Source organism: Crocuta crocuta, unplaced genomic scaffold, assembly GCF_008692635.1.
Source record: "Crocuta crocuta isolate KB4526 unplaced genomic scaffold, BGI_CrCroc_1.0 scaffold223, whole genome shotgun sequence".
Lineage (NCBI taxonomy): Eukaryota > Metazoa > Chordata > Mammalia > Carnivora > Hyaenidae > Crocuta > Crocuta crocuta.
The window spans coordinates 4,194,400-4,219,453 of NW_027529426.1; the positions used below are offsets into that span (position 1 = coordinate 4,194,400).

Consider the following 25,054-nt stretch of genomic DNA (forward strand, 5'->3'; position numbering starts at 1 on the left):
GCTGCTATGAACATTGGGGTACATGTGCTCCTATGCCTCAGCATTTCTGTATCCCTTGGGTAAATTCCTAGCAGTGCTATTGCTGGGTCCTAGGGGAGTTCTATTGTTAGTTTCCTGAGGAACCTCCACACTGTTTTCCAGAGGGGCTGCACCAGTTTACATTCCCTCCAACAGTGTAGGAGGGTGCCCGTTTCTCCACATCCTCGCCAGCATCTAGAGTTCTCTGATTTGCTCATTTTAGCCACTCTGACTGGCGTGAGGTGGTATCTCAGTGTGGTTTTGATTTGTATTTCCCTGATGAGGAGGGATGCTGAGCATCGTTTCATGTGTCTGTTGGCCATCTGGAGGTCCTCTTTGGAGAAGTGTCTGTTCATATCTTCTGCCCATTTTGAAGACTAAATTCTTAGAAGTGGAATTACTGGGTCTAATTAATGGGTATACATATGTAAGGACTTGGTACATATTGCAAGACCGTCCCCCATAGATTTTAAACAGTTTACTACCATTGCTTGTTATGTATGTGACATTTCCCTGTACCCTTGGCAACAGTCTTTTTAACGTGATAATCTTAGAAATTTTTCATCTCACTAAACTGCATGTTAGCCAACAATCTCATATTTATGAGATTGCTGGAGAAAGGGTTAAACTAGGGATTGCAAATATCTACAATACCATTGTTTCCTTTTCTGAGGCTATACCAGGTAGCAGTAATTGATCTTGTCTGAAGTGAGTTCTTAAAGGCAAATACATTTTAGATAGTGAGGAAGTTCTTGAGCAATTAGGAAAGAACTGTAACAGAAGAAAAGTGATGGACTTGATCCATTTAGTTCTGGGATTTTCTGTTATGCCGCTTATAAGCATGGCTGGGTGTAGTGGAAATGGGACTTTCCTGCTTTTGACATTTTTGAAGTAGGGAAGGGGAGTGTAGTAGAGGACTCTCATTTTGCAGAGACTGTGTAGTTTTGTGCTTTCTTCATTAAGGTAATCCCTCGTGCCCAGAAATATAGCTGTTGAACTTACAGTAAACCAAGGGAAAATTATAAAATTTAATAAGCTCTCACTCAGATGAGATTAGACGCCTTATCTTATGTACACTGGAGTATGGTTTTAGTTTTGCACTTACTCTCTAAGGGAGAGTATTGGTTGTCTATACTTAGCAAGTTCCAGTGTTGTGGTTATTTTTTTTAAATTAAAGCCAGAATATCAGCACTGTTGGTCTTGTTTTGAATCTTCTTTTAAGGGCACTTTGCAAAAATATATATATATATATATATATATATATTTTTTTTTTTGACTGCTANTGGTTTGGTTATGCTACAGCTTAACTGAGTCTGGGGGTTTAAAATAAACCAGCTATACATTATAAATTATTATTTGGTTTTCTGTAATATAACAAGTATGTTGTTATCTTAGAGAAAAAGAAGGGTTTCAAATTACATTCTTAGTGGTTATTAGGACTATTATGGGTGATTTTTGTGGCTGTTTTACTTAAGTGGAATGTTGATAATGACACTTCTCCTTTGCAAAACATCTGAATTGGACACCTTTTCCCACACCTGGCAGAGGCATAGAAGGCCTGGTTTCAGGTAGGGAGAACAGATATATGAGGGACTGAACCTAGTCAGCTGGCTGACTCTTATGAACAGTGGTTAGATGAAAATCTAAGTATATAAAGCCTTGGATGTGCTTAGAAAGTGTTACAAATGAAAATTTTAAGCTTGAAGGTAGAGTGACTACAGTTGAGGGTAAATAAAACAAGTATGTTTTAGTTATAATCTTTTGCTTGCAGGTTAAAACCTGCTTATTGTAAAAAACCTAGGTTATTGTGAGCAAAATGGAATTTGTTAAGCCATTGTCTTAGGAATGAACCTTAACATCTTAGTTTAAATATATCAGTTTAGCAAACTGATCAAGGGTAAGATTGACCCCCATCTTGATTAAGTGCCCACTGCTGGTCCAGTTGTTGGTGGCGAGGAGTATGGAGTCATTTTATAAATTTATCCATGATTATTGCAGGCCCTTGGAGGATAGTGTGAAATGTAAATTCTTTGGAGATTTGTAGTGAACAATTAATTCATTTGTAGTGAATTTGCTTTAAGTGGTGGGTTACTTTTTTTTTTTTTTTAAATGTCTATATTTTGAGAGCGACACCATGTGAAAGGGGAAGGGACAGAGGAGAGGGAGACAACAGAATCCGAAGTAGGGAGCTCTGATATATCAGCACAGAGTGTGATGTGAGGCTTGAACTATGAGATCATGACCTGAGCCGAAGTCGGGACGCTTAACCGACTGAGCCACCCAGGCCCCCCTATAGTTTCATTTTAGTATAAATATAATAATTAGAAAGTGGGGCACCTGGATGGCTCAGTTAGTTAAGCATCTGACTCTTGATCTCAGCTCAGGTCATGATCTTGGCTCAGGTCATGATCTCATCATTTGTAAGATTGAGCCCTGTGTTGGGCTTGTGTGCCAGCAGTGCAGAGCCTCTTTGGGATTCTCTCTGTCCCCTCTCTCTGCCCCTTCTCTGCTTGTGGGCATGTGTGTGCTCTCGCTGTTTCTCTCTCTCAAAATAAATAATAAACTTTAAAAAATAATTAGAAAGTAAGACTAAGTCCTTTTTGATTCTTACATACTGTAGGTGCTTTCCTCTTTGAGATGGCAGCCATGTAGGAATAGCCCAGTGCATGGCAAATGCTCTTGGTTGAATGAGGGAGTACTTGAGAGGAAGTGACTCACTCACATGTGGCCTTGCACATCAAACTTATAAAGTGAACTCTCTCACTCCCACAGTGACCTGGCCTTCACAATTGCCTTTTAGATTTTTTGTTGGATTTCTTTTGTTATTACTAATGGCCAATGAAGAGAGCTTTTTATCTTCTGAATCACTGAACCAAACCAAACCAAACCAAACAAAAATTTTTAGGCCTTTTTGAGGTACATTGTTGTATCTAAGCATTAGAAAGCTTAGAAAGACTTTTAAACCAGATGTTTAGGGAAAACTTTTTAAAAGAAAGATAAAACATAACCAAAAAAAGTATTTAAAGTCTTACATGAATGGTTAGATATTGCCAGTATACAGCTAGGCTCTGACGACTTCTTATCCCCTCTGCAAATAACACCTAGTCCAAGGCCTCAGCATTTCTTCTGGAACAACAGTAGCTAGCTTCCAAAATGGTCTTTCTACATTCACTTTTCCCCCTTGATGGTGTGTTCTCCAAAGGATAGAACTGATTACTCAGTATGCTGAAAATTCTCCAGTGGATTCTCATTCTGAAATAGAACCTAACATTCTTTCCATTATCTAGAAAGTCCCACATGATTTGGCCCCTTCCTATCTCAACAGAACTCTAGTGGATGTATCCCCTTCATTATGCTGCAGTCCCAGTGACCTTCAAGCTCACTCACTTTAAGGCTTTTGCTCTTGAGTTTTCATTGCCTGAGGTATCTTCATTTCAGGGCTCTGTTTGAATGTTGCCTATCAAAGAGGCTTTCCCTGACCATGTCTGAAAGAGCCTCCCCCCCCATTTCTGTTGAATTCTTTCATCCTGTTTTACTTTTTCTTTATAGCAATTATAATTTGTATTTACTTGTACATGTGTTTCCTCTTCTAGACTCCAGAGTCCATGAGGACAGGGCTTTTGTCTTTTTTATTCACTGCTGCATCCTCATTGCTAGCACATAATAGATGCTCTGTAAATATTTGTTGAAAACATGAGTAAATAACTATATTTGTATCCTCTGGGTGGTAACTGGTGGAAATGGTTTATTACATATATAGCACTAATAAATGTAAGGATGACTGTTGAATTCAGGAGATAGGAAGAAACAAATCATTAGCATTCCATAGCTCTAGTATACTTTTTATAAAGCTGGTGGAAGTGGTTGCTTTATATAATTAGAATTGATGTTTTTTAAAATAATGTTTGGTTATATTACATTTAAGATGAAGATGACGACTTTGTTTGTAAGAAGGCAGCCTCTAAATCAAAAGAGAATGGAAGATCTACAAATAGTTATCTTGGAGCATCAAATAAGAAAAAGAATGAAGAAAACACTAAGACCAAGAATAAGCCTTTGTCACCAATAAAACTTACCCCCACATCAGTGCTTGATTATTTTGGAACTGGAAGTGTCCAACGATCAGATAAGAAGATGGTAGCAAGCAAAAGAAAAGAGGTGAGTGTTCTGCATTCAAGTAAGAATGTTCAGGATTTGTACCCATTTTTTGTTATTAATAAAAGAAATTTAGATGTTATAAATTGGTCAGCATATTTTCTTAATGAAAATAATTTTCCTGTGATTATGGGTAAAACATACTGCCATCATTTTAGAGAATGAGGAAGTTAGGATATTACACATTTATTTTTTTTTATATTTAAAAGTGGGAAAAGATTATTTAAATCATAGGAATAAGTTGAAATTCTTAGAATTTAAAGAAATACTCAGAATGTAGACTCAGGGCATCTGGGTGGCTCAATTGGTTAAGCTTCAACTCTGAATCTTGGCTCAGGTCATAATCTCATGCTTTGTGAAATCAAGCCCCTTGTTGGGCTCTGTGCTCTTGGCGCAGAGCCTGTCTGGGATTCTCTCTGTCTTTCTGCCCCTTCCCTGCTCAGTCTGTCTGTCTGTCTGTCTCTCTCTCTCTCTCTCTTTCAAAAATAAACAAACATTAACAACAACAACAACAAAAAGAGAATGCAAGCTTACTTTGCCATTGACTTCAGCCAGACAAAATTAGAAAGTAAGTTTGTTCCCAAATGAGGTCATAAGTATATAACTTATAAACAGAGCTTACCTGTGTTATACTTTTGATCTTTCTCTATTGGCTGATGTTGGAATCAACTTCATAAATTATAGTGAAAGTAGTCTCCTGAGTTAAAACCTGCCAAATGGTGTGTGTGTGTTGTGTTAGTGCCTCTCTACAGGACAGATGTAACCATTCACACATACTGGTTTGCCAATGTTCTGGACTATTTCTGAAGCTAAGATGTTAGTCTACAGGTTTCTTGGGGTTACTTCTTTTTTGAACATTACAGTAGAATAAATTGAGAACCATCTGTCTGTAGGATATTTGTTCATTAGGAAATTGCATATGGTCAGGGAGTAGCTATGAACATAATCTTCTGGCTGGCGTGTATTGAGACTATTTTATAACTGATGAATGTACCGCTCGTTTGTGTATTTAATTAGCTACAGTTGAGAAAAAGTACTTTGTTTTTAACTTACAGTTTATGTGATTTTGCTTGATTTTCTTTGAAATATAGCCTTCACAAAATGTGGATGATTCCAGATTAAATGATGAAGCCATCGCCAAGCAGTTGCAACTTGATGAGGATGCAGAGGTATTGACATTTTGTTTAGGTATCATTAACAACTTGATGTTATGCCTTGCTATTTAGTCTACTCAGACCAAACAATCAGGATTGTTCTAGTTTAATTTTGAATTGACTCTCATTGTAAGAGTTATATGTAAAATAAGTTAAAATCTAATATATAAAAATATTATTAAAAATTTTTTTTAAAGTTTATTTTTATTTTTGAGAGAGAGACAGAGTGAGTAGGGGAGGGGCAGGGAGAGAGGGAAAGAGAGAATCCCAAGCAGGCTCCTCACTGTTGGCCCAGAGCCCGACGTGGGGCTCAAACTCACAAACCGTGAGATCATGACCTGAGCTGAAACCAAGAGTTGGACGCTTACCCGACTGAGCCACCCAGGTGCCCCTAAAAATCTAAATTTATGTAAAAAATAAATGATGAGAGTAGGGGATAATTATTTATTTAAAGATTTATTATTAGATTTCTTTGAATGGAAACCTCGTTTAGTATAGTTAAAATAATTTAACTTAGTCATATCCTTTTCCTTTTCACTGTGGGCAATTTCATCCACTCCAGTGGCTATAAGTACTAAGTACATGCTGATGATCCGTACATCTGTTCCAGTTCAGGGGCCCTCTTGAGCCTGTTATATTCATTCAGCAAGTATCTATTGAGCCCTTGGTGAGTTCATGGCACAGTTCTATATCTTGTCATTATAACTGATGTGAAGAAAAGTAAAGGGATAGATAAGTTTTGGGGTAATTAGTGGGGTTGTGCGTGTTCTATTTTAAATAGAGGGGTCTTAACCCCTCTATTTAAGAAGGCCCCTCTGAGGAAGTGACATTGGGGAACAAAATAAAGTGATAATGGTGAGCCATGGGACTGACTACCTGGAGGAAGATTTCTTCTAAACAGAGAAAAGCAAGTGGTTTTCCTGAGGTAGAAACATTTGAGTTTGGTGAATTTGGAAATCTGTAAGTCATGACAAGTCTTTGGAACCTACCAGAAGAACTTGAAATGGTAAGGGTTTTGGAGTTTAGTCTCTGTGAGATTAGAAGCCATTGGAGTGTTGAATACAGAAGTGACATATTTGATGGACCTTAAAAGAACATTATTTTGGCTGCCGGACCATGGTGGGGCAAGAACAAAAGAAGATTAGTTTGGAGACTGTTACGGTTGAGTAGGTAAGAAAAAGTTAGCTTGTACCAGGGTGGTCAGGGTGGTAATGGGAGTAGTGAGGAGTTGTCATAATCTTTATGTGCTTTGAAGATGCAATCTTTCTGTTGTCGCTGACAGAGTCCGTGTAAGTTGTGGGCGAAAGAGAAGATGCAAACATGACTCCTATGTTTTTTGGCTTGAGTAACTAGATGAATGGTGGTATTATTTATTAAGATGAACACTGGTACGAAGAAAGGATTCTGTTTTGGACATGTTCAATTTGAGATGCCTAATAGGCTTCCAAATGGAGATTCAGAGTAGGTGTTTGGATAGAAGAATCTGGAGCTCAGGAGAAAGATCTAAACCAAAGATGTATATTTAGGGATCATTAGCATTTGAATCGTATTTGAAACTAGTGTAACGTGATAAGATCATGGGGAGAATGTAAACAGAAGTCTCAGGATTGAACTCTATGGTACTATTAAGATTTAGAGGTCAGGAAGAGGAAGATGATCCAACAAAGGAGAGTTAGGAAAGTGGCTAGTGAAGTAGGAAAGTCAAAAAAGGTTGTTATTTTCTGGAAGCCAAACAAAAAATATTTCAAGGAAGAAATATTTCATCTCTGTCAAAGGCTCCAGATGCCTGAACCCCCTTCTTGTTTATTAGCTTAAATGTCATTTTCTTATACTCCCTCAACTATATTAGAAACCCCTCCTATAAACTGTGTTGCATGCCATTGTAACTACTAATAACATTTATTATAATTTATTATTATTTATTATAATTTATTATAATTGTTATTTATGTGTCTTCTTATTGTAGGCTCTAAGTCTACCCACCAGGGCTGTTTATGTTTCACTCAGCTTTTGTGACATCAGTGTTCATTTTCGTGCTTGGCATAGAAAAGGCTCTTGTTAAATGTTGTTGTGTGAGAACAGTATTTCAGTTTTCTGAGATATATCTGATCACATTTTGTTAATTTGGCAGTTTATACAGAGTTTGTGTTTTTAGAATCTTTTCCATCTTATTTGATTACACTGAATTATACAGACTGTAAACAGATACCCCCATAACTGAAGGTAGTTTCAGTAAAACTGTGAAGTAATTTTTAGGTATATGGCTTCTTGTCCCAAATATTAGAGGCCTAACCCATCCTTTCCAAACTGGCTTTGGTATTTTGTATCTCAGTGTCCCTGTTTTCCCATTTCTGTCACATTCTTTTAGAATCTTATTTGGTTAATTTATTAGTCTGTGCATGAGCTGGGGAGGGGCAGAGGGAGCTGGACAGGGAGAGAGAGAATTTTAAGCAGCCTCCACTCCTAGCACTGAGCCTGACACAGGGCTCCATGTGGGGCTCGATCTCACTATTGTGGGATCATGACCTTAGCTAAAATAAACAGTCAGATGCTTAAATGACTGAGTCACCCAGGTGGCCCCCAGGAATGAATTTGTAATGGGAATATTTTCATTTCTTCTGTTCTGTCTTCTCAAATCCTCTTTACTAGAAGCATACTATAGAGTGTGAAATTTGGGGAAAATAGTGTAGAGTTCAACCAGAAATCGCTGCAACTGGAGGTTTAGAATATGAAGGACTTTTCTATGATGAAGATTGTTCATATTGTTTTTTGCAATTAAATGTGTAGTTCAGTTATGGTAAGTAAATATTTGGTGACAGTGTATTGATGTGCGTCTGTCTGGCTTGCTTATAGTTCTGTGTAGCTTATGTTCGTTCATTTTATGAACAAGAAGGGGCTTGATTACTGTGTTCTCATCAGGCTTCTGCCAACTTGAAAGCCTTTTCTTTTGGATTGAGTGGATTTGGAGGTTCTTTCCTTTGAATAATATAAGGAGGCTTTTTGATATTACATTAAACGATTTTATTATGGTTACACTGGGGCATAAAACCAATTAATTTATAAATGAGAAACATAGGGGCACCTGGATGGCTCAGTCATTTAAGTGTGCAACTCTTGATTCTGGCTCAGGTCATGATCTTGTGGTCATGGGATTGGGTTCCATGCTGGGTGTGGAGCCTGCTTGGAATTCTCTTTCTCCCTCTTCCTCTGCCCTTCCTCTACTCATGCTGTCTTTCAAAAAACAAAAATAAATAAAAATAAAAAATTATAAGTGAGAAATATATTCCACTGCTACACATTCTTTTCTAGAAGAGTTCCATTTTGCTGCAAATGAAAATACTGGAAATAACAAGGCAAGTAGAATACTGTGTATTACTTTAGCATGTTAGGATGATGAATTAAGTTTTCAAAAGTCAGAAGAGATACATTTGAATTAGTAATTGAAAATTGAAGTTTGATGATTTTAAGTGATAGTTACACTTGTATATATAATATAGTATTGTGAACAAAGAAAATATATAATTTTCTTTATTTTTGAGATTCACCTTTGTTTGTGCCCTCCAGTCTTTTGTTTTTCTGTAAGGGTGAGACTGTTTTCAGAGCTCTTTGTAGAATTCAGAATAAATAGAAGTAAGAGATCTAGGGCTGCCTGGGTGGCTCATTTGATTAAGCATCAAGTCTTTCGGCTTGGGTCATGATCTTATAGTTCATGAGTTTGAGCACCGTGTTGGACTGCGTGCTGACATTGCAGAGCCTGCTTGGGATTCTCTCTCTTCCCTTTATCTGGTCCTCCTCTGCTTTTACTCTTTTCTCTCTCAAAATAAATAAATAAGCTTAAAAAAAAAAGAAATAAGAGATTTGTAAATGTTGTGTTTAAAAAAACCATAGACTTTCAACTTTAAAAGTGAGACTCTAAAAATATGCTCAATTTGTCTATTTCACCTACAAAACTAGAAATAAATATTCTGAAATCTTTGGCTGAATGAAAAAAACCTGTGATACTGAAGATTAGGTGGAAAAATATTATAATTTCTGGAAAATGTTTTTTCTACTTTTAAGTATCATTTATGAAACATTTAAAAATTTTCATTTATAGAAAGAAAAAGCATCTCATTGTGTTGACACTTTTTACAGCTGGAGCGACAGCTGCATGAAGATGAAGAGTTTGCCAGAACATTAGCCATGTTGGACGAAGAACCAAAGACCAAAAAGGTGGTGTTTGATTCAGCTGTTTGTTTGCACTCTAAATATACACTGCAGATTAGGGGTCCCGTCATACCTGTATATTTGAGGCTCTGGAGATACAACCAACCATGAGTAACTTCTAGAAAGAAGCTAAATTATTTTAATTTATAAGAATGTTCTTGAGGAAGCTCATTGAGAAACATATTCTTGTTCAAGAAGGCTTGATTGAGCCAAAGCCATCCAGAACCCTTCTTCACAAAACGATGAATTACAACTTTTACTCACAGTCTCTATCGCAAATGGATTCTCATGTTCTTGTTCAGAGAATAGCACTTGCTAAGGAACTTAAGTTTAATAACTTTAATGTTAATTACTGTCTTTTTGGAAGCACAATTTTACTATTTCTAATTAGCTAATTTTAAGATCTGTATTAGTCCTAGTGTCAGGTAATAATGAGTGTATTTTTAGTATCCTTAAAAGCATCATTGTTTTTTTTTTTACGCATTTGATTTCCAAAAAATTAGCCTTGTTTCCATTGAATCATATTCTAACTGTTTTAAAAGATTTTAACAGCAGGCAGGTTTGAGACAATAAGGAGTGGTGGGGAGTTTGTCATTTGAAAAGCCTTACTCCACCTTAAAGACATTCAAATTATAATTATTTTTTTAAAAATTGTGTTATGTTTCCCAGTTTGTGACTTCTTTGTAAAATGTGGTTTTGAGGGAGCAGTGGAGAGGGTGGATTTTATTTTTTCTCTTGAGAAAGCGCTCTGTCTTCTTTTGAGCTTTAGATTGTAGTCTTTTATGTTTAGATTTTAGTTTTTAGTTGCCTGACACAAACAAATTGAGAATTGAGATGAAAGAAGCAGAAGCAACTCTTCCATTCTTACAAGTTGGGAAAAATTGTGATAATTTTTTATAGATACATTTTTTATAACCTTTCATCAGTTTCCTCATCTGTAAAATGCATCATTTTTCCTAGAAATTTTATGGATGAATGAATGGAAGTTTATCATATTATCTTCTTGGAAGTTGGCCCTTAATCTTACAATCGAAACTTAAATTAATTAAATTAAAACTTTGATCAATTTTAATAACATATTTTGGGGTAGTTTTCCTATTATTTGTCACATTTGACACTTTAAATTTTCTTAGACTCGAAAGGACCCAGAAGAAAGAGAAACATTGTCATCTGTCCAAGCCAATTTAAGTAAAGCAGAAAAACATAAATCTCCTCATAAAGGTAATACTAGCAGAAAAAAGTAACCTGGAACATTTTTCTTTACAGAAGAAAATTCATGATAATCTGTTTAAACATTCTATTCAGTAATTGCCTTGTGTCGTTAGGTAGACATTATTTTATAGAAATATTGATACTTCTTAGATATTTTGAAAGCTATATTTGGATATTAGGTGGTGTTAAATGTCTATTCTATGATTGTTGTAAAAGATGTATTTCAGTTCTTGGTTTCATGTTAATGTTAATTTCCAAGTGTGCAACATGTGGACTTCAGTATCTGATGGCAAAGAACTAGATGTTTCAAGCTTAGAGAGTTGACTCATAGTTGTCCAGGTCATCTGAAGCTCTCCTGCTGATTGGCTGTAGGTTTTATTGTTTTACTAGTCCTGATAATCTGTCTGCTAGTATAGATGGTCTTAATCCTATAAGTAAATTCATTCATGTAGTACCTTTTAGTCTTGAAATCACAGGATTTAGGGCTTTCAGACTATACTACAGACACAGAATTTTCATGTGGCATTTCTTTTCTGAAATTTACAGAAATCTTCTCTGAAATTCTGTGTAAATTTCAGATCATTGAAGTTTATCCGTGGAATAAGGCCATGTCTTTAGGTGTAGTTTACCATATCATTTGAAGTAGAGTCATTTATATTTAAAAGGACAGACAGATCCTTTAATTTGAATTGGTTATATTAAAATGTACCAGTGTTGAACTTTTTAAAATAAATATTCTATATAAAGGACTAAAATCTTAATGTAAATGTTGCAAAATCACCATATGACATGTGTGCTCATATTATTGAGTTGAAAAGTGAAAAAAAAAATCTTGATTTGGGTATTGTTTTCCCCAAAACAAGTCATAATCTTTTCTTTCTTTCTAGTAAAAACAGAACAATTTTCAGGTGACAGAAAGAACTGTAGTCCTAAGAAGCAAACTAAATGTGAAAGTTTGAAAGGACCTCAGCAATATTTGAAGTCCTCGCCTCACAAAATAGGAGAAACTTCTCCAAAAGCCAGTTCCAAGTTGGCCCTTTTGAAAAAAAAAGAAGAGAGTTCTTATAAAGAAACAGAACCTATGGCTTCAAAAAGAAAAGAAAATGCCATTGAATTGAAAGGACAGACAAAAACTCCTCAGACAAAAACTCCTAAGAAACCCAAACGTTCTCCAGCTAAAAAAGAGGTAGAAATTTTCTAAAAGGATGTCATTTGGGGGCTATGTGTTGGTCTGGATTTGATTGTTTTTTAAGTTTTATTTTTAGCTTTTTCAGTCATTATAATGTGTTTAAGATAACTTACTTAAGTGCTATTGCAGAATATAGCTAAATTAGCCAATATTGAGTGTTAAAGTGTATTAGATATTGCAGTAATACATATGGTATCTCAGGTAATCTTCACAACAACCCTGTAAGAAACTTATGTTTATTATTCAATTTTTAATGATGAGGAAACAGACTAATAAAAGAGTAAGGAACTTTTCCAAGATCATCCAACTAGTAAGTGGCAGAGCCAGCTTTAAACTCCGGTCCTCTGAGGCAAAACAAAAACAAAAACAGTATAATAACATGATGGCTCTCAGCATGGACTCTGGAGCCATTTTCAGATCATATAGCTCTGCCATTGAGCAGATGTGTGACCTTGGTCTGGTTATTTCCTTTCTCTCATTGTCTCCTCATTTGAAAAATAGGGCATAATAATAGTACCTGAGTTAATATGTAAACCACTTGGAACAGTGCCTAGTACATAAGTGCTGTTTTTGCTATTATTATTAAAGTAATTTAGATTTGCCCTGAGTGTACTCCTTTTTGCTATTGTGTAAATGTTGAGATACTGAAATCATTTGAAAGGCAAAAAACAATGAAGTAATGCAGAATGGTTTTCAAAATTTTTCTTTCATTTTCGTATATATTTAAGAATAATTGAATGGTTTCTTAGAATCTCTAATCTGGAACCACCTTAGATTCATAATGAGAAACCACTATTTCTTCAAGTTTCTTAGGCACTTAGAATTAAAAGCAGAATATTGTCTATTTTAACTGCTCATCACCATAATTTTTTAGTGCAGAACAGTGAAATTGTGATTTCTAAATGCTTTTGTTTGTGGTCAGTGCTCGTAAATATGCTTAAGGAAACAATTAACATTTTGGTCTCCGATTTTTCTTTACTAAATGAAATACTTATCTGGTGGAAAATGTTTTTCTTCAGGCATACTAAACATGTTCATTGTGTAGAGGTTGGTCTATTTTTATTAAAGGAGAAGAAATCTTTAAATGTTACTGCTACTCTTCACCTTATTTTTCAAAGTTGGAATAGAAATAACTCAGAACTTTTATGTTAACAGCTTTGGGAATAGTAGAGAGTTTAATAAATTCATTCTACCTTGGTCAAATAATTTCAATATCATAATAATTTCAAATGCTTCAGAGTTACTTTATAAATTGTGTATAATTCAGAATTGCATTTTTCATAGAATTAATGTTAGAAGTGAATAATTTTCCCATTTTGATATGCATTGGCCTCTCCTGTGAAGCTTGTTAAAGATATGTTTTGGTGATCTGCACGAGTGTATTTTAATAAGCTCCTCAGATGGATGCAAGTGCACACCATTGTTTAAGAATCACTGTTAAAAAGTAGGGTCAGAGTCTAGGACCAGCCTCTAATGGCTTACTTAACTTTTAACCAAAGCAACTTATTTTATTGATTAAAATCATTTATTTGCATAGAAGTAATATTTTGTCTGTTCTCAAAGGGACTTGAGGTAGCTTTTAGTTAAAAAAATATAAAATAGGAAGTGGAAAAAACAAGAAACCATCCTTGCAGTGGTTCTCAAGTCAGAATTATCTAGGATGTTTTTCCCTCAAATACACATGCCCCAGCCATACTCCAAGCCAAACTTGGAGTGCATCTAGGGATATATAGTTTGAAAAGATCTTCCAAGATTTTCTCAGACAGACCTATAATAAGATCCTTGAGAGAAACAGAATAGGAGAGATTAAACCTGGAAGGGAGAGTGGTGGTGTATAGAATGTGTCGAATTTTTGGAGTAAAGCTTGCCTGTCATTTGAACCAGCTGTGCATCATGAAGCCATCAATGGTCTATAAACACCATTTAGGTGTTTGAGGGGTATGCAAAGCTATAGGATAAACATAGGATATCTTCTGGTGTGATGAAGTGTATTTGGGGGAAAATGAATTTTCTCATTAAAATATGCATGGATATATTATGGGAAAGAACTTGAAACTCACATGAATTTTTGAAGTAAAGTCCACTTTTTATGTTTTCTTTGCTTGGGGCTAGCAGCTTGGCTTGTGTACCACATCTGCCCTTGTGGTATATTCCTCTAGAGCGTCAAAAGGTTTGAGAAGAGCTGAGCAGGGATGTTTATAAGCCAGGCATATCTAAATGGGGAGTACCTGTGTAGCTAAAAATGGTCATCTCAGGACCAAACACAGAAGTGACTTAGTGTTTATTACTGATACTTTTTTTTTTTGATATGTATTCACTTTATCTGAATGTTGCATGACTTTATTCAGTTTTTTTTCCTCCTTCCTAAAGTCTATAAGTCCTGAAGATTCTGAAAAGAGACGCACTAATTATCAAGCTTATCGAAGCTACTTAAATCGAGAAGGTCCCAAAGCTTTGGGCTCCAAAGAAATACCAAAGGTCAGTGCTGAGAGGGCGTGCTGTACCGTCAGGGCCTCTGGCCCCTGGGTCCATGCACGTATTCACTATTTTTACAGGAGCAGAAAATTGATAATTAAAAATTAACAGAGGAGTACATGGCTGGCTCAGTTGGTGGACCATGCAACTCTTGGTCTTGGGGTTGTGAGCTCGAGCCCCATGTTGGGTGTAGAGATTACTTAAAAAATATGTTTTTTTAAGTTTATTGTTTTTAATTTTTTTAATTGTTTTTTTAATGTTGTATTTATTTTTGAGAGAGAGAGATAGAGACCGCATGAGCAGGGGAGGGCCAGAGAGAGAGGAAGACACAGAGTCTCAAGCAGGCTTCAGGCTCTGAATTAGCTGTCAGCAAAGATCCCGACACGGGGCTCAAACCCATGAGTTGTAAGATCATGACCTGAGCTGAAGTCGGACGCTTAACCGACTGAGCCACCCAGGCACCTCTTAAAAAATATCTTTAAAAAAATTTTAACAGAAAAGCCTTAGTCACCATCTTTGTGAATTAGGGATGTTTTTTCACATTATGAATTACTGCTTGATACTACTTAGAAAAGATTTCCTTTAAGTAACCCATAAACCTACAGGGGCTGAGTTTTGAGGAATTTGGTAGTCACAAGACTAATGTTTTTCACTGAAAGTATGGATCCACCAGAAAGGGAGTGAGTGAAGCTGTGCCAGAAAGAGAAGGAGAATCAACTGTAGTATGAGATTTCTGAGAAGGTAGAAGGGGAGGAGATTCAGATCACAAATGTAGATAAGTAGTTCCCCTAATAAAGAAGGGAAGAGGGTGAACCTTTAGGGGCTGGTGAGTAATATAGGAGGCTAGAGGAAGATGTCAATCTTGCCTCGTGCATGTGGTGTGAGAAAGACTTTAACCAAACCTCTGCTCCAGAGGACTTTGGGCAAAGTGGAGTCCTTATAGGGGGCTCTAGAGGTCAAGGCAAGGTGGTGGAGGGTATATTGGAGTAGAGGGTGAGGATTTTGGGCAGCTTGCTGGTCCTGCAGTAAGTGTTCTAGAGTGTGAGAGGTTGGTTGGGAGCTTAGAAGTGCTGAGTTTGGCTAAGTGAAAATATATTCAGAGCCACAGGATAGGTGATTGGGGTGTGGGATAGGGGCTTGCATGTGGACTTTGCTAGGGTCATTTTGAATTCATTGAAAAGAATTTAAGTACTTTAGTGTTCACAAGATCATTTTGATCCTAGAATCATAGGGCTTGAAGAGACCTGGAGTTGTTGTTAATCAGACCTTTTCTCTCCAAGCAGATTCATAGCTTTTCCCCCCAACCCCCTAAAGATTCTTCACCAGGATAGTGAAGGATTGAACTTGTATTTGGCAGTCTTTGAATTTTGTTTAGCTTCTTTCTTTTAGGCCTGTTTTAAGTCTGTGTTGACCTCAGTTCTTTATTCAAAGGGTAATAAGTAAGAATCATTTACATAATTTTCATTTTGCTTGGTTGTATCATTTTATTGAGCCATTACAAAAATGTTAAAGAGTCTGTAACTATACATAGTTCCAATTAAGACTGAATGTCTCCTCCTCCCAGTTCTCTTTGGCCAGTGTCTTTTGTATATCAAGTTATCTTTCTAACCAAGAGATCATATGATCTTGCCTTTAAGTTAATCGCAGGCTGTTAGATTTACTATTATACAGTAAACAGCTAGAGAGGAGAGCAGGAGCTCAAACTTGTTTTGCTTTTTTAGAATCCAATCTTTCCTTTCTTAACAATAATAAATTCTACAAGTGGATTGCATCTAGTTGTTTACTTGAGGTTTTACAAGTTAACTAGTGGTTTATATATTTAAAAAACCATGAGAGTAGTGTGAATGGATAATTTTAATAAGCTTTGTTAACTGTATTGGATGTATATTTTTCATGGCTGGTTTTGTAAGTTTATTAAATGCTAGCCTACATGAGAATTTCTCAGGATTTAATTTCGGGTTCTGCTTATTTGCTGCGAATTTCCTGCACATTTTTCATGCTGAGATTATTTATGATGTCAAATGAGAAAAATCAACTTCCTGCAGTTTTGATGCCAAATATTTCTTTGGAAAGCTACCATGTAATTTCCTCTCTGCTTGAACATTTTGGTTTTTAGGGAGCTGAAAATTGCTTGGAAGGCCTTACATTTGTAATCACAGGAGTGCTGGAGTCCATTGAACGAGATGAGGCCAAGTCTTTAATTGAGCGCTACGGGGGAAAAGTAACAGGAAATGTCAGCAAGAAAACAAACTACCTTGTCATGGGTCGTGATAGTGGACAGTCCAAGAGTGATAAGGTGGGTACTGCTGTCTTCTCACCACAGGCCAACAGCCTGCTTCCGTTGGCAGGCCCTTAACTGTGGCCGTTTGTTGTAGTGCCTTCTCTACACAGAGTTAAATAAAGAAAAAATTGGAAAAGTTACTTCATCCCTATGTTATTCCTTCTCCAAGAATTGTTCTTGGCTTCAACTTCAGAATTTTGGTTTTCCAGTTGAAGGCACAGTTTCTGTGTAGTTGACTTTCTTAGTGTAGTGTTCTAGTTTAGATCTTTTCAAAGATAGAAGCAAATACAGTTTTCTTTTTCTTCTAGTCCTAAATACTCCTATATGTGCCACTGTACACCCCATCTTAAGTTTTGTTTATTGAAAACTCTTTTTGTGTTGGGGAAGATTCTATTTAGCTCCAAGCTCCAACACCTGATAAGTGTGTTTTGACAAATGGCCGCTCATTCCCTTACCTAACAAGAATTCTAGAGGTAGGCAGTTGCTAGGGATGGTCCAGCAGCTCAGTGATGTGGCTAGACTAGTCCCTTTCTCCACCTCTGTCATCTTTACTGTGTTAGCTTTAGTCTTTGTGTATGTTGGCAAGTGTCGCAAAGTAGCTGTAGCTCTAGGCATTCAAGTCCACATCTAAGGCAGGGAAAAGGGAGCAGCGGCAAGATGTTACCCTAGTGGTGAGTTTTCCTGGAAACACCTCTGTAGAATTCCCTCTGCGTCTCATTGGCCAGAGCTGTATGGCTATTCGTAGCTTATAAGGGAGTTTGTGGAGGATGAGGACTTTGCTGATTCTTCAATCATAATTTATCACGTGGAGATGGACACATCAGAGTTTTTTTAAATAGGGAAGATTGGGGGAAAAACAAACTTTGGACAAGTCCATCCTGGGAGGCCCTGCTGCCTTTGCCCTTCCTAGGGTAGAAGGAAAAATAAAGCAATCCACAAAGGGGGTAATTGCCACCTCCATTGCCAACCTATCACTCTTAGGGGATGCATCTATTTATTTTCTATTTTTTAATGGTATTTTTTCATGAATGTGTTTTTTTAAAAAATTCCAGTTTTTCTAATCTATAAGTGTAGTTTTTCACCTGTGAATAGATCCTAGAATCATTTTTTTTTTTAAACAGAAAGTAATGGTTAGGATACAGTTTTAATGATTTGTATTTTTAATCAACAGGCAGCAGCTTTGGGGACAAATATTATTGATGAAGATGGTCTATTGAATCTGATTCGAACTATGCCAGGCAAGAAGTCCAAGTATGAAATTGCAGTTGAAGCTGAGGTTTGTATAAAATGAGCTTAATTTATTTAAGTTGGTTTATTTAACACTTTTCCTATTTCATAGAGACATTTTGTGAGTAGCCATAGGCCTGTTGCCAAAAAGATTAACTTTGCCTTCTACCACAGATAAACCTACCTTATTTCCTTCTGAGCAACGGATTCCGCTTTAGGCTGTCTTCTGTGGTGTATTTCCTTTCCTCTGTGTCTTCCTCCCTCCCTTCCGTTTAATGTTTGTTTATTTTGAGAGAGACAGAGTGTGTGTGTACCAGTGCAAGCTGTGGAAGGGCAGGGAGAAAGGAAGAGAATCCCAAGCAGGCTCCGCACTGTCAGCATGGAGCCGGACTCGGGGCTTGATTCCGTAAACCATGAGATCATGACCTGAGCTCAACTCAAGAGTAGGATGCTTATCTGACTGAGCCACCCAGGTGCCCCTTACCTTTTCTTAAAGAAATATAAGGAGAATGAGAGCAGTGTATTGCACTTACCATATCTGCTTAACTAAACTTTCCATAGTTTCCATATTCTTTCAGTGACTTTGTGCAAATGTTTATTGCTTTTAAGAGTTCTTTAAGGGATATGTTCTAGGTATCTATCAGCAATTTTAAGTTCATTTTCATTTAGAACTTATTAGGACTTTTTCATTTGTGACAGAAGCCCATATTAGTTTCAGCAAAAAGGAAAAACATATTGACTCACATAACTGAATTATGGGCTGGCTGGGTCTGATGTCAAAACTATGGATCTGGAGACCATTGGGCTTTTAGAACTCTTTTAGTTTCTTCTCTGCTTCTCCCAGTGTTATCTTCATTCATTTCCACTTTGTTTGTATCTTTTCCATATATGGCACACAAAGGTACCAGAAATCCAGGCTTAATGTCCTCAGTTCTGTCACCCAGGTGGTGAGGTTGTCTTCCCTTAGTTATAACAGTCTTGGGGAATAATTTGGATTGGCCCTTTACCCAGTGTCCCCTGATGTTAGCAATTTACATAACCATAGAAGTTATCAAAGCCAGGAAATTAACAATGATACCATTGTGTTAACTAAGAGTACATGTGTTATTCAAACCTCACATTTCCCCCCATTTGTCCTTTTTCTATTCTAGGCTCCCACACTGCATTTAGTTGGGGTGTCGCCTTCATCATCACCAGTGTGTGACAGCTCCTCACCCTTTCTTTGTTTTTTTATGGCCTTGAGACTTTTAATGAGTACTGGTTAGTTGTTTTGTAGAATGTCTCTCAGTTTGGGTTTTTTTGATGTCTTTTGATTAGATTGAGGTTCTGTATTTTTGGCAGGAATACCACAGATGTCATATTTTGTCCTCAGTGCATCATACAAGATATAGATGTCAATATGTCTTATTATCAATTCTGGTAACCTTGGTTAAGGTGGTTTCTGACAGGTATCTCCACTAGTAAAGTGACTGTTTTTCCCTTTGGAAAATGTCTTGGAGAGAACTTTAATACTTTGCTAATATCCTGTTTCTCTTCAAACATTTACCTCCTAATTTCAGCATCCAGTCAGTGGCAGAAAGGCACTATTTTTCTTTTTTTTTTTTTTTTAAACTTTCATACCATAAAATTCACCCTTTTAAAATGTATGTCAGATTTTTAGTATATTCACAAGTATATTAGTACAACCATCACCAGTATCTAATTTTAGAACATTTTCATTGTTCCAAAAAGAAACCCGTATCCAGTTAGCCATCATCCCTCATACCCAGCCCCTGGAAACCACTATTTAATTTTATGTTTCTATGGATTTTCCTATTCTGGACATTTTATATAAAGGGAAATGTGCAATTTGTGGCCTTTTGTGTCTGGCTTCTTTCACTCAGTTTGTTTTCAAGGTTCAGCAGCATTGAAGTGCATAGGTCAAGACTTTACTCCCTTTTGTGTGTGGATATACCACATTTTGTTTATTCGTTCATCAGTTGATGGCCATTTAGGGTAGTTTCTATTTTTTGGCTGTAATAATGTAATTATATAAACATATATAATTACATAAATGCTGCTGTGTATATTAGTGTACAGGTTTTTGTGAAGGCGTTTTTAACTGGTCAGAAAACTTTTAACTGGTACAAAAATTTCTTAATCCTTCACCTTGGATTTCAGACTGGTTTTGAAATACTTATTATTTGCAAACTAATATGTTCTCACTTAAAAATTTGCAGTTGGGTGCTTTTTGGTGTGTTTGTTATTAATTTTTCTAAAGTTTGGGAGGTGGTGATTTCCACAACAGCAGAGTTTATGGTGAAAACCGAGACCCAGGTTGGGTAGCTCACTTGGATAGTCCCTATTGCCCTGTAAAGTACATTTAGCAGGATAGATATTCTGTGTATCTTCTCAGGTTTCTTTTTTCCCCACTTTCCCAATTTTTAAGATGAAGAAAGAAAAGTCCAAATTGGAAAGAACACCCAAAAAAAATGACCAAGGAAAAAGAAAAATTAGCCCAACTAAGAAGGAATCAGGATCTAAAAAAAGCAGAGCGACTCCCAAAAGGGACAGCTCTACAAAGTCAATACAAAAGGAAACAAGTGCGATTTGGAGATGCCTGGACTTCGAGGAGCAGGTGGCTGAGGAGACAAATGGCGACAGCCGGGCTAGGAATTTGGCTGATGACAGCAGTGAGAACAAAGTGGAAAATTTGCTCTGGGTGGATAAATATAAGCCAACCTCACTTAAGACCATAATCGGACAGCAAGGTGACCAGAGCTGTGCCAACAAACTCCTACGCTGGCTCCAAAACTGGTATAAGAGTCCATCCGAAGATAAGAAACACGGTGATTTTACAGCTTCATTCATTTCTGTGTGTTTCTGTCCCCATGTCATTGCTCAGTTGCACATTTGTGAGAGTTTATACTAGTTGGTTCATTCATCTCTCAGCAAAGTTTACTGAAAGCCTCCTCTGAGTCCAGGTGCTATCCTAGACCCCAGAGGTGCTCTTAGGAACAAATTAATCCCCTTCAAGGAGCTCACAGTCAGTCACAGGCATATGTGAACCAGCAGTTAAGATGTATTGTGCTAAGTACTGGTATAGGGGTAAGTATAGGGTGCTAGGGGCATGGAGGTGTGTGGTCAGGGATGCGGATGTGTGCTCCCATCCTTGGAAAAAGGGGCTGCCAAGCGAAGACTTGGAAATTAAAGAGGAGTTAGCTAGTGAAGGGTGGGAGGAGGGTTGGGTGAGAGAGAATACAGGGACAAAGGTCTGAAGACACGTGAGAACGAGGACACTGAAAGTATTAAGGAGAGTCAGGGGAGAAAGGTGCAAATAAACAGCTGAGGCGCACTCACAGAGTTGGCAATCTAAGAATCCAGCAGCACATTTGCTTTTAGTAGGCCTGAGCTCTGGTTTCTGTGCTTGTTCACCATGTACTTGTCATGGAAAGTGAACAGTCACAGTCTGTATTTAATGTCCAGGGTATTATTGAAACTGAGGTGTGAGATCATAAATGTTACTAGTGTTTTCCTGATCTTCACCCACAGCCCTGGAGGATGCTGTGTGAGAAAGAAGAAGGCAAAATTTAGTGAGCAGCACAGTGAATTGCCAGAGTGTGACTGGATTATCAGTGTCCAGGTGGTCACTAGACATTGGCTGTTGTTGTCAGCTTATTTATGAGTTAGATGATGTAATTGTAATGATACACGGTTACATTTGACTCCTTTTCTCTTTCTCAAACCACATAAAATCTACCTTAAAAAGGGCATATAGTACTTGTGCCTGGACAAGACCTTATAAGGCTTCAAGTGAACTATAGTCTCTTTTCCCAAGCCTGTAGCGGGTTTAACCATCTCTCTCCCAGTCATTGTGTGTGTATTGTGAGCACTCTTGATGAACCAGGCACTCCTGTGATAAGGGGGAGAAGAATGCTTTAGATTTGAACTGTGCAGGATAGTTGCAAACACACCATCTTCAACTCACTCTTTTTGTGATTGTGTAGCTGATTATGCTTGTTGACATTTATTGAGGCATGCCTAGCTCTGTGAGCAGCACACTTATCCTTATGGTATCCCTGCCAGCATATTACTATTGTTACCCTCATTTTACAAAGGAGGAAGTAGGCCCAGAGGGGTTAAATCACTTCTCCTGGCTGGTGAGCAGTAGAGTTAGGATAGCTAGAGTTAGGATTAGAACCCAGATACTCTGCTTCTTGACCTGTGCTTTTGGAGGAAAGGAAACTCATAAAATCATGGCTTCAAATCAGAATTTCAGAGTTCATTGGTTTTAGTGTTTTATTTTGGGTGTAAGTGAGGCAGGGAGTATAGCTACACGAAATGCCTGGAAACTTGTTTATGATTTGTAGAAAGTATTCTGTAAATTTAGAAGTAAACTGGAAGACTGCTCTTGATGCCAAGTTCATGCACAATGATTCCTGCCATTTCTGCATTTCTCCTGGGTAGTTAATAGAAGTTAACTCTCTGGAACTTCTTTTTTCCAGCAGCAAAGTTTGGTAAGTTTGCTGGCAAAGATGATGGCTCTAGTTTCAAAGCGGCACTGCTCTCTGGCCCTCCAGGTGTGGGCAAGACAACCACAGCGTCTCTGGTTTGTCAGGTGAGTGTCCTGCTGGCGTGCAGTTGGAAAGCTCACAGAAATGGGCATGTGTAGGAGATACATACATGTGTGTGTTAGCATGTCTGTGGTATATGTATTTTAACCTGTATATATTTTAACCTATGGATAGATTTTTCTAAAGTTAAACCTTTAGAATTACTTTGTTGGTGGGGGCTGGAGGGGCACCTAAGGTGGCTCAGTTGGTTAAGTGTCCGACTTTGGCTCAGTTCATGATCTTACAGTTCATGGATTCAAGCCCTGTGTCAGGCTTTGTGCTGACAGCTCAGAGCCTGGAGCCTCCTTTCAGATTCTGTGTCTCCCTTTCTCTCCGCCTCTCCCTTTCTTGCACTCTTTCTTTCTCTCAAAAATAAATAAACGTTAAAAAATAAAAATTAAAAAATTTACTTTGATTCTAGGGATATTTTCATCCTTTTTTAAATATTGGTAATTATAATAATAGGTAATATTTACCTGTGTGCCAGGCAATATGCTAAGCCCTTGGGTACATTATCTTTTAGATAATATAAATAGGTCTTATAGACTCTGATAGAAATATTTTACTTATTTTTTTAATTTTAATTTTAATTTATTTCTGAGAGACAGAGACAGAGACAGCGTGAGCAGGGGAGGGTCAGAGAGAGAGGGAGATACAGAATCTGAAACAGCCTCCAGGCTCTGAGCTAGCGGTCAGCAGAGCCTGACAGGGGGCTCGAACCCATGAACCGTGAGATCATGACCTGAGCCGAAGTCGGATGCTTAACCGACTGAGCCACCCAGGCGCCTCGATATTTTACTTATTCTTGTAAGAATTCTCTGTACTGAATATATGTATTCTTACCATCCTTATGTGACAAAGGAAATGGGCTTACAGTGGAGGGTGGTACCCAGGTAGTCCGATTCTTTATGGCTCTGGGAGCCTGCCTTTTCTCCTCCCTGTGTGGCTGCCAAATCTAGACAGCGAGATTGGGAGACACTAGAGCAAACCAGATTCATGTATCAGAATGCTGTGAAATCATACATGAAGCGGTATCAGAATGATAAAATGAGGGATATTCAACTTGCTTTAAATTTATTACTGAATTTCCCAACCCTCATCCTATAAGCTGGTGGTTTTATTTTGTCCTTGTTTTATGGACCAGAGAGCATAAATGTTTAGCTAGTATAACAACTGTATATTTTCTATTCTATTATAAACATTTAAAAAAATCCTATTATTATCATCATTTTGGAGGGGTGTTTTATAATGTTTATGATCAATAGAATCAATTTTGGGAAATGAGTCAGAATAACTTGATTTTTCATAGCTTGGAAAGATTTTATATTGGAATGGTTGAAAACGAATGCTTTAACTTAAAGAGTCAAGAATGATTTTTGGTATCTTATAATAGATTAATTCTATATCTGATATTATAAAATCTTGGGATGGGTATATTTAATTCTCTATAGGATTTAAAGAAGCAAACTTAGTAATATTGCATGTTCAAATATATGCTTCTAGATTAGTGACTTATCAGCTGAGATTTTAAGATCAAACTTGTATTTTATGTATGTGTGTGTGTGTATGAATATTATATATATAATCTCAGTATTGTGAGGCATATTATAATCTCACTGTCTTTATGGTTTTTAGCCATCGTACCTTATGTCGTTTTTCTGCCCTCTTCATTGCCTTGTTTTTTGGGGGGAGGGTTAATAATTGCATTGTGATAGTAACAGTTTCCAATATTTTGATTAGGAATTAGGATATAGCTACGTGGAACTGAATGCAAGTGACACTCGGAGTAAGAACAGTTTGAAGGAGATTGTTGCTGAATCACTGAATAATACCAGCATCACGGGCTTTTATTCAAGTATGTGGATATTTGAACTGTTTTCTTTGGCTACGTAAGGAAAACAAGTTCATTTCAGTGTTTAGTAACCAGTACTGAACATAACTGTGTTCCAGGCACCCTGCTTAACTCCTGAGGCTAATGACAGAACTCTTGTAGCACAGTAGTTTCCCTTATTTTCCCCAAGGTTTTAGAGGTTTCTGAGAATGTGTTAAAGTACATATATGTGCTTGTTTACACATTTTGCACATAATTTTGGAGGATTCACAGGTGAATCTTATGAAAAAAGAGAGTAAATAAATAACTAATACAGTGTGATGAGTGAGGTAATAGAGGCCTGTAGATGAAGAAAGAAGTGATTCTGCTTGGGGCATTGAGGAAAGCTACTAGGATAAGGGTAACATTTGTTTGACAGGCCTTGAAGGATGAGAGAGGATCCTTTGTGGTGTAAGAGGTCATATAGGTAAAGATAGTAGTAGAGGAGAAGAAACTGTGAAGGTGCCACTGTGTTTTAGGCTGTAGTTGGTGGTCTGGTATTCCCAGAGTTTATGGGAAAAATAAGATGCCCAAATTACAGTCTAAATAGTGCATATTTAGAACCAGTGGTGGATATTGCATGATCACCTGAATTCTTGGTACTTTCATTGGTAGAAAATCATTAAAAAGAATTTGCTTGGGGCGCCTGGGTGGCTTAGTCGGTTAAGCGTCCGA

General features: G+C 37.2%; 1 protein-coding gene across 2 annotated transcripts in view; it reads left to right on the plus strand.

Moving 5' to 3' along the window:
* Nucleotides 1-25,054, plus strand: part of RFC1 (replication factor C subunit 1) — a 78,187-nt gene that overhangs the window by 39,769 nt on the left and 13,364 nt on the right. Inside the window, exons 5-15 of one of the 2 annotated variants that reach the window (XM_077758931.1) lie at nucleotides 3,944-4,176; nucleotides 5,265-5,342; nucleotides 9,462-9,539; nucleotides 10,667-10,754; nucleotides 11,633-11,931; nucleotides 14,305-14,412; nucleotides 16,526-16,705; nucleotides 17,862-17,966; nucleotides 20,346-20,745; nucleotides 22,402-22,514; nucleotides 24,250-24,364. In XM_077758931.1, the coding sequence (XP_077615057.1) occupies nucleotides 3,944-4,176; nucleotides 5,265-5,342; nucleotides 9,462-9,539; nucleotides 10,667-10,754; nucleotides 11,633-11,931; nucleotides 14,305-14,412; nucleotides 16,526-16,705; nucleotides 17,862-17,966; nucleotides 20,346-20,745; nucleotides 22,402-22,514; nucleotides 24,250-24,364 (1,797 nt within the window). The remainder of the gene's footprint in view (nucleotides 1-3,943; nucleotides 4,177-5,264; nucleotides 5,343-9,461; nucleotides 9,540-10,666; nucleotides 10,755-11,632; nucleotides 11,932-14,304; nucleotides 14,413-16,525; nucleotides 16,706-17,861; nucleotides 17,967-20,345; nucleotides 20,746-22,401; nucleotides 22,515-24,249; nucleotides 24,365-25,054) is intronic. The other variant, XM_077758932.1, reaches the window with a different exon arrangement.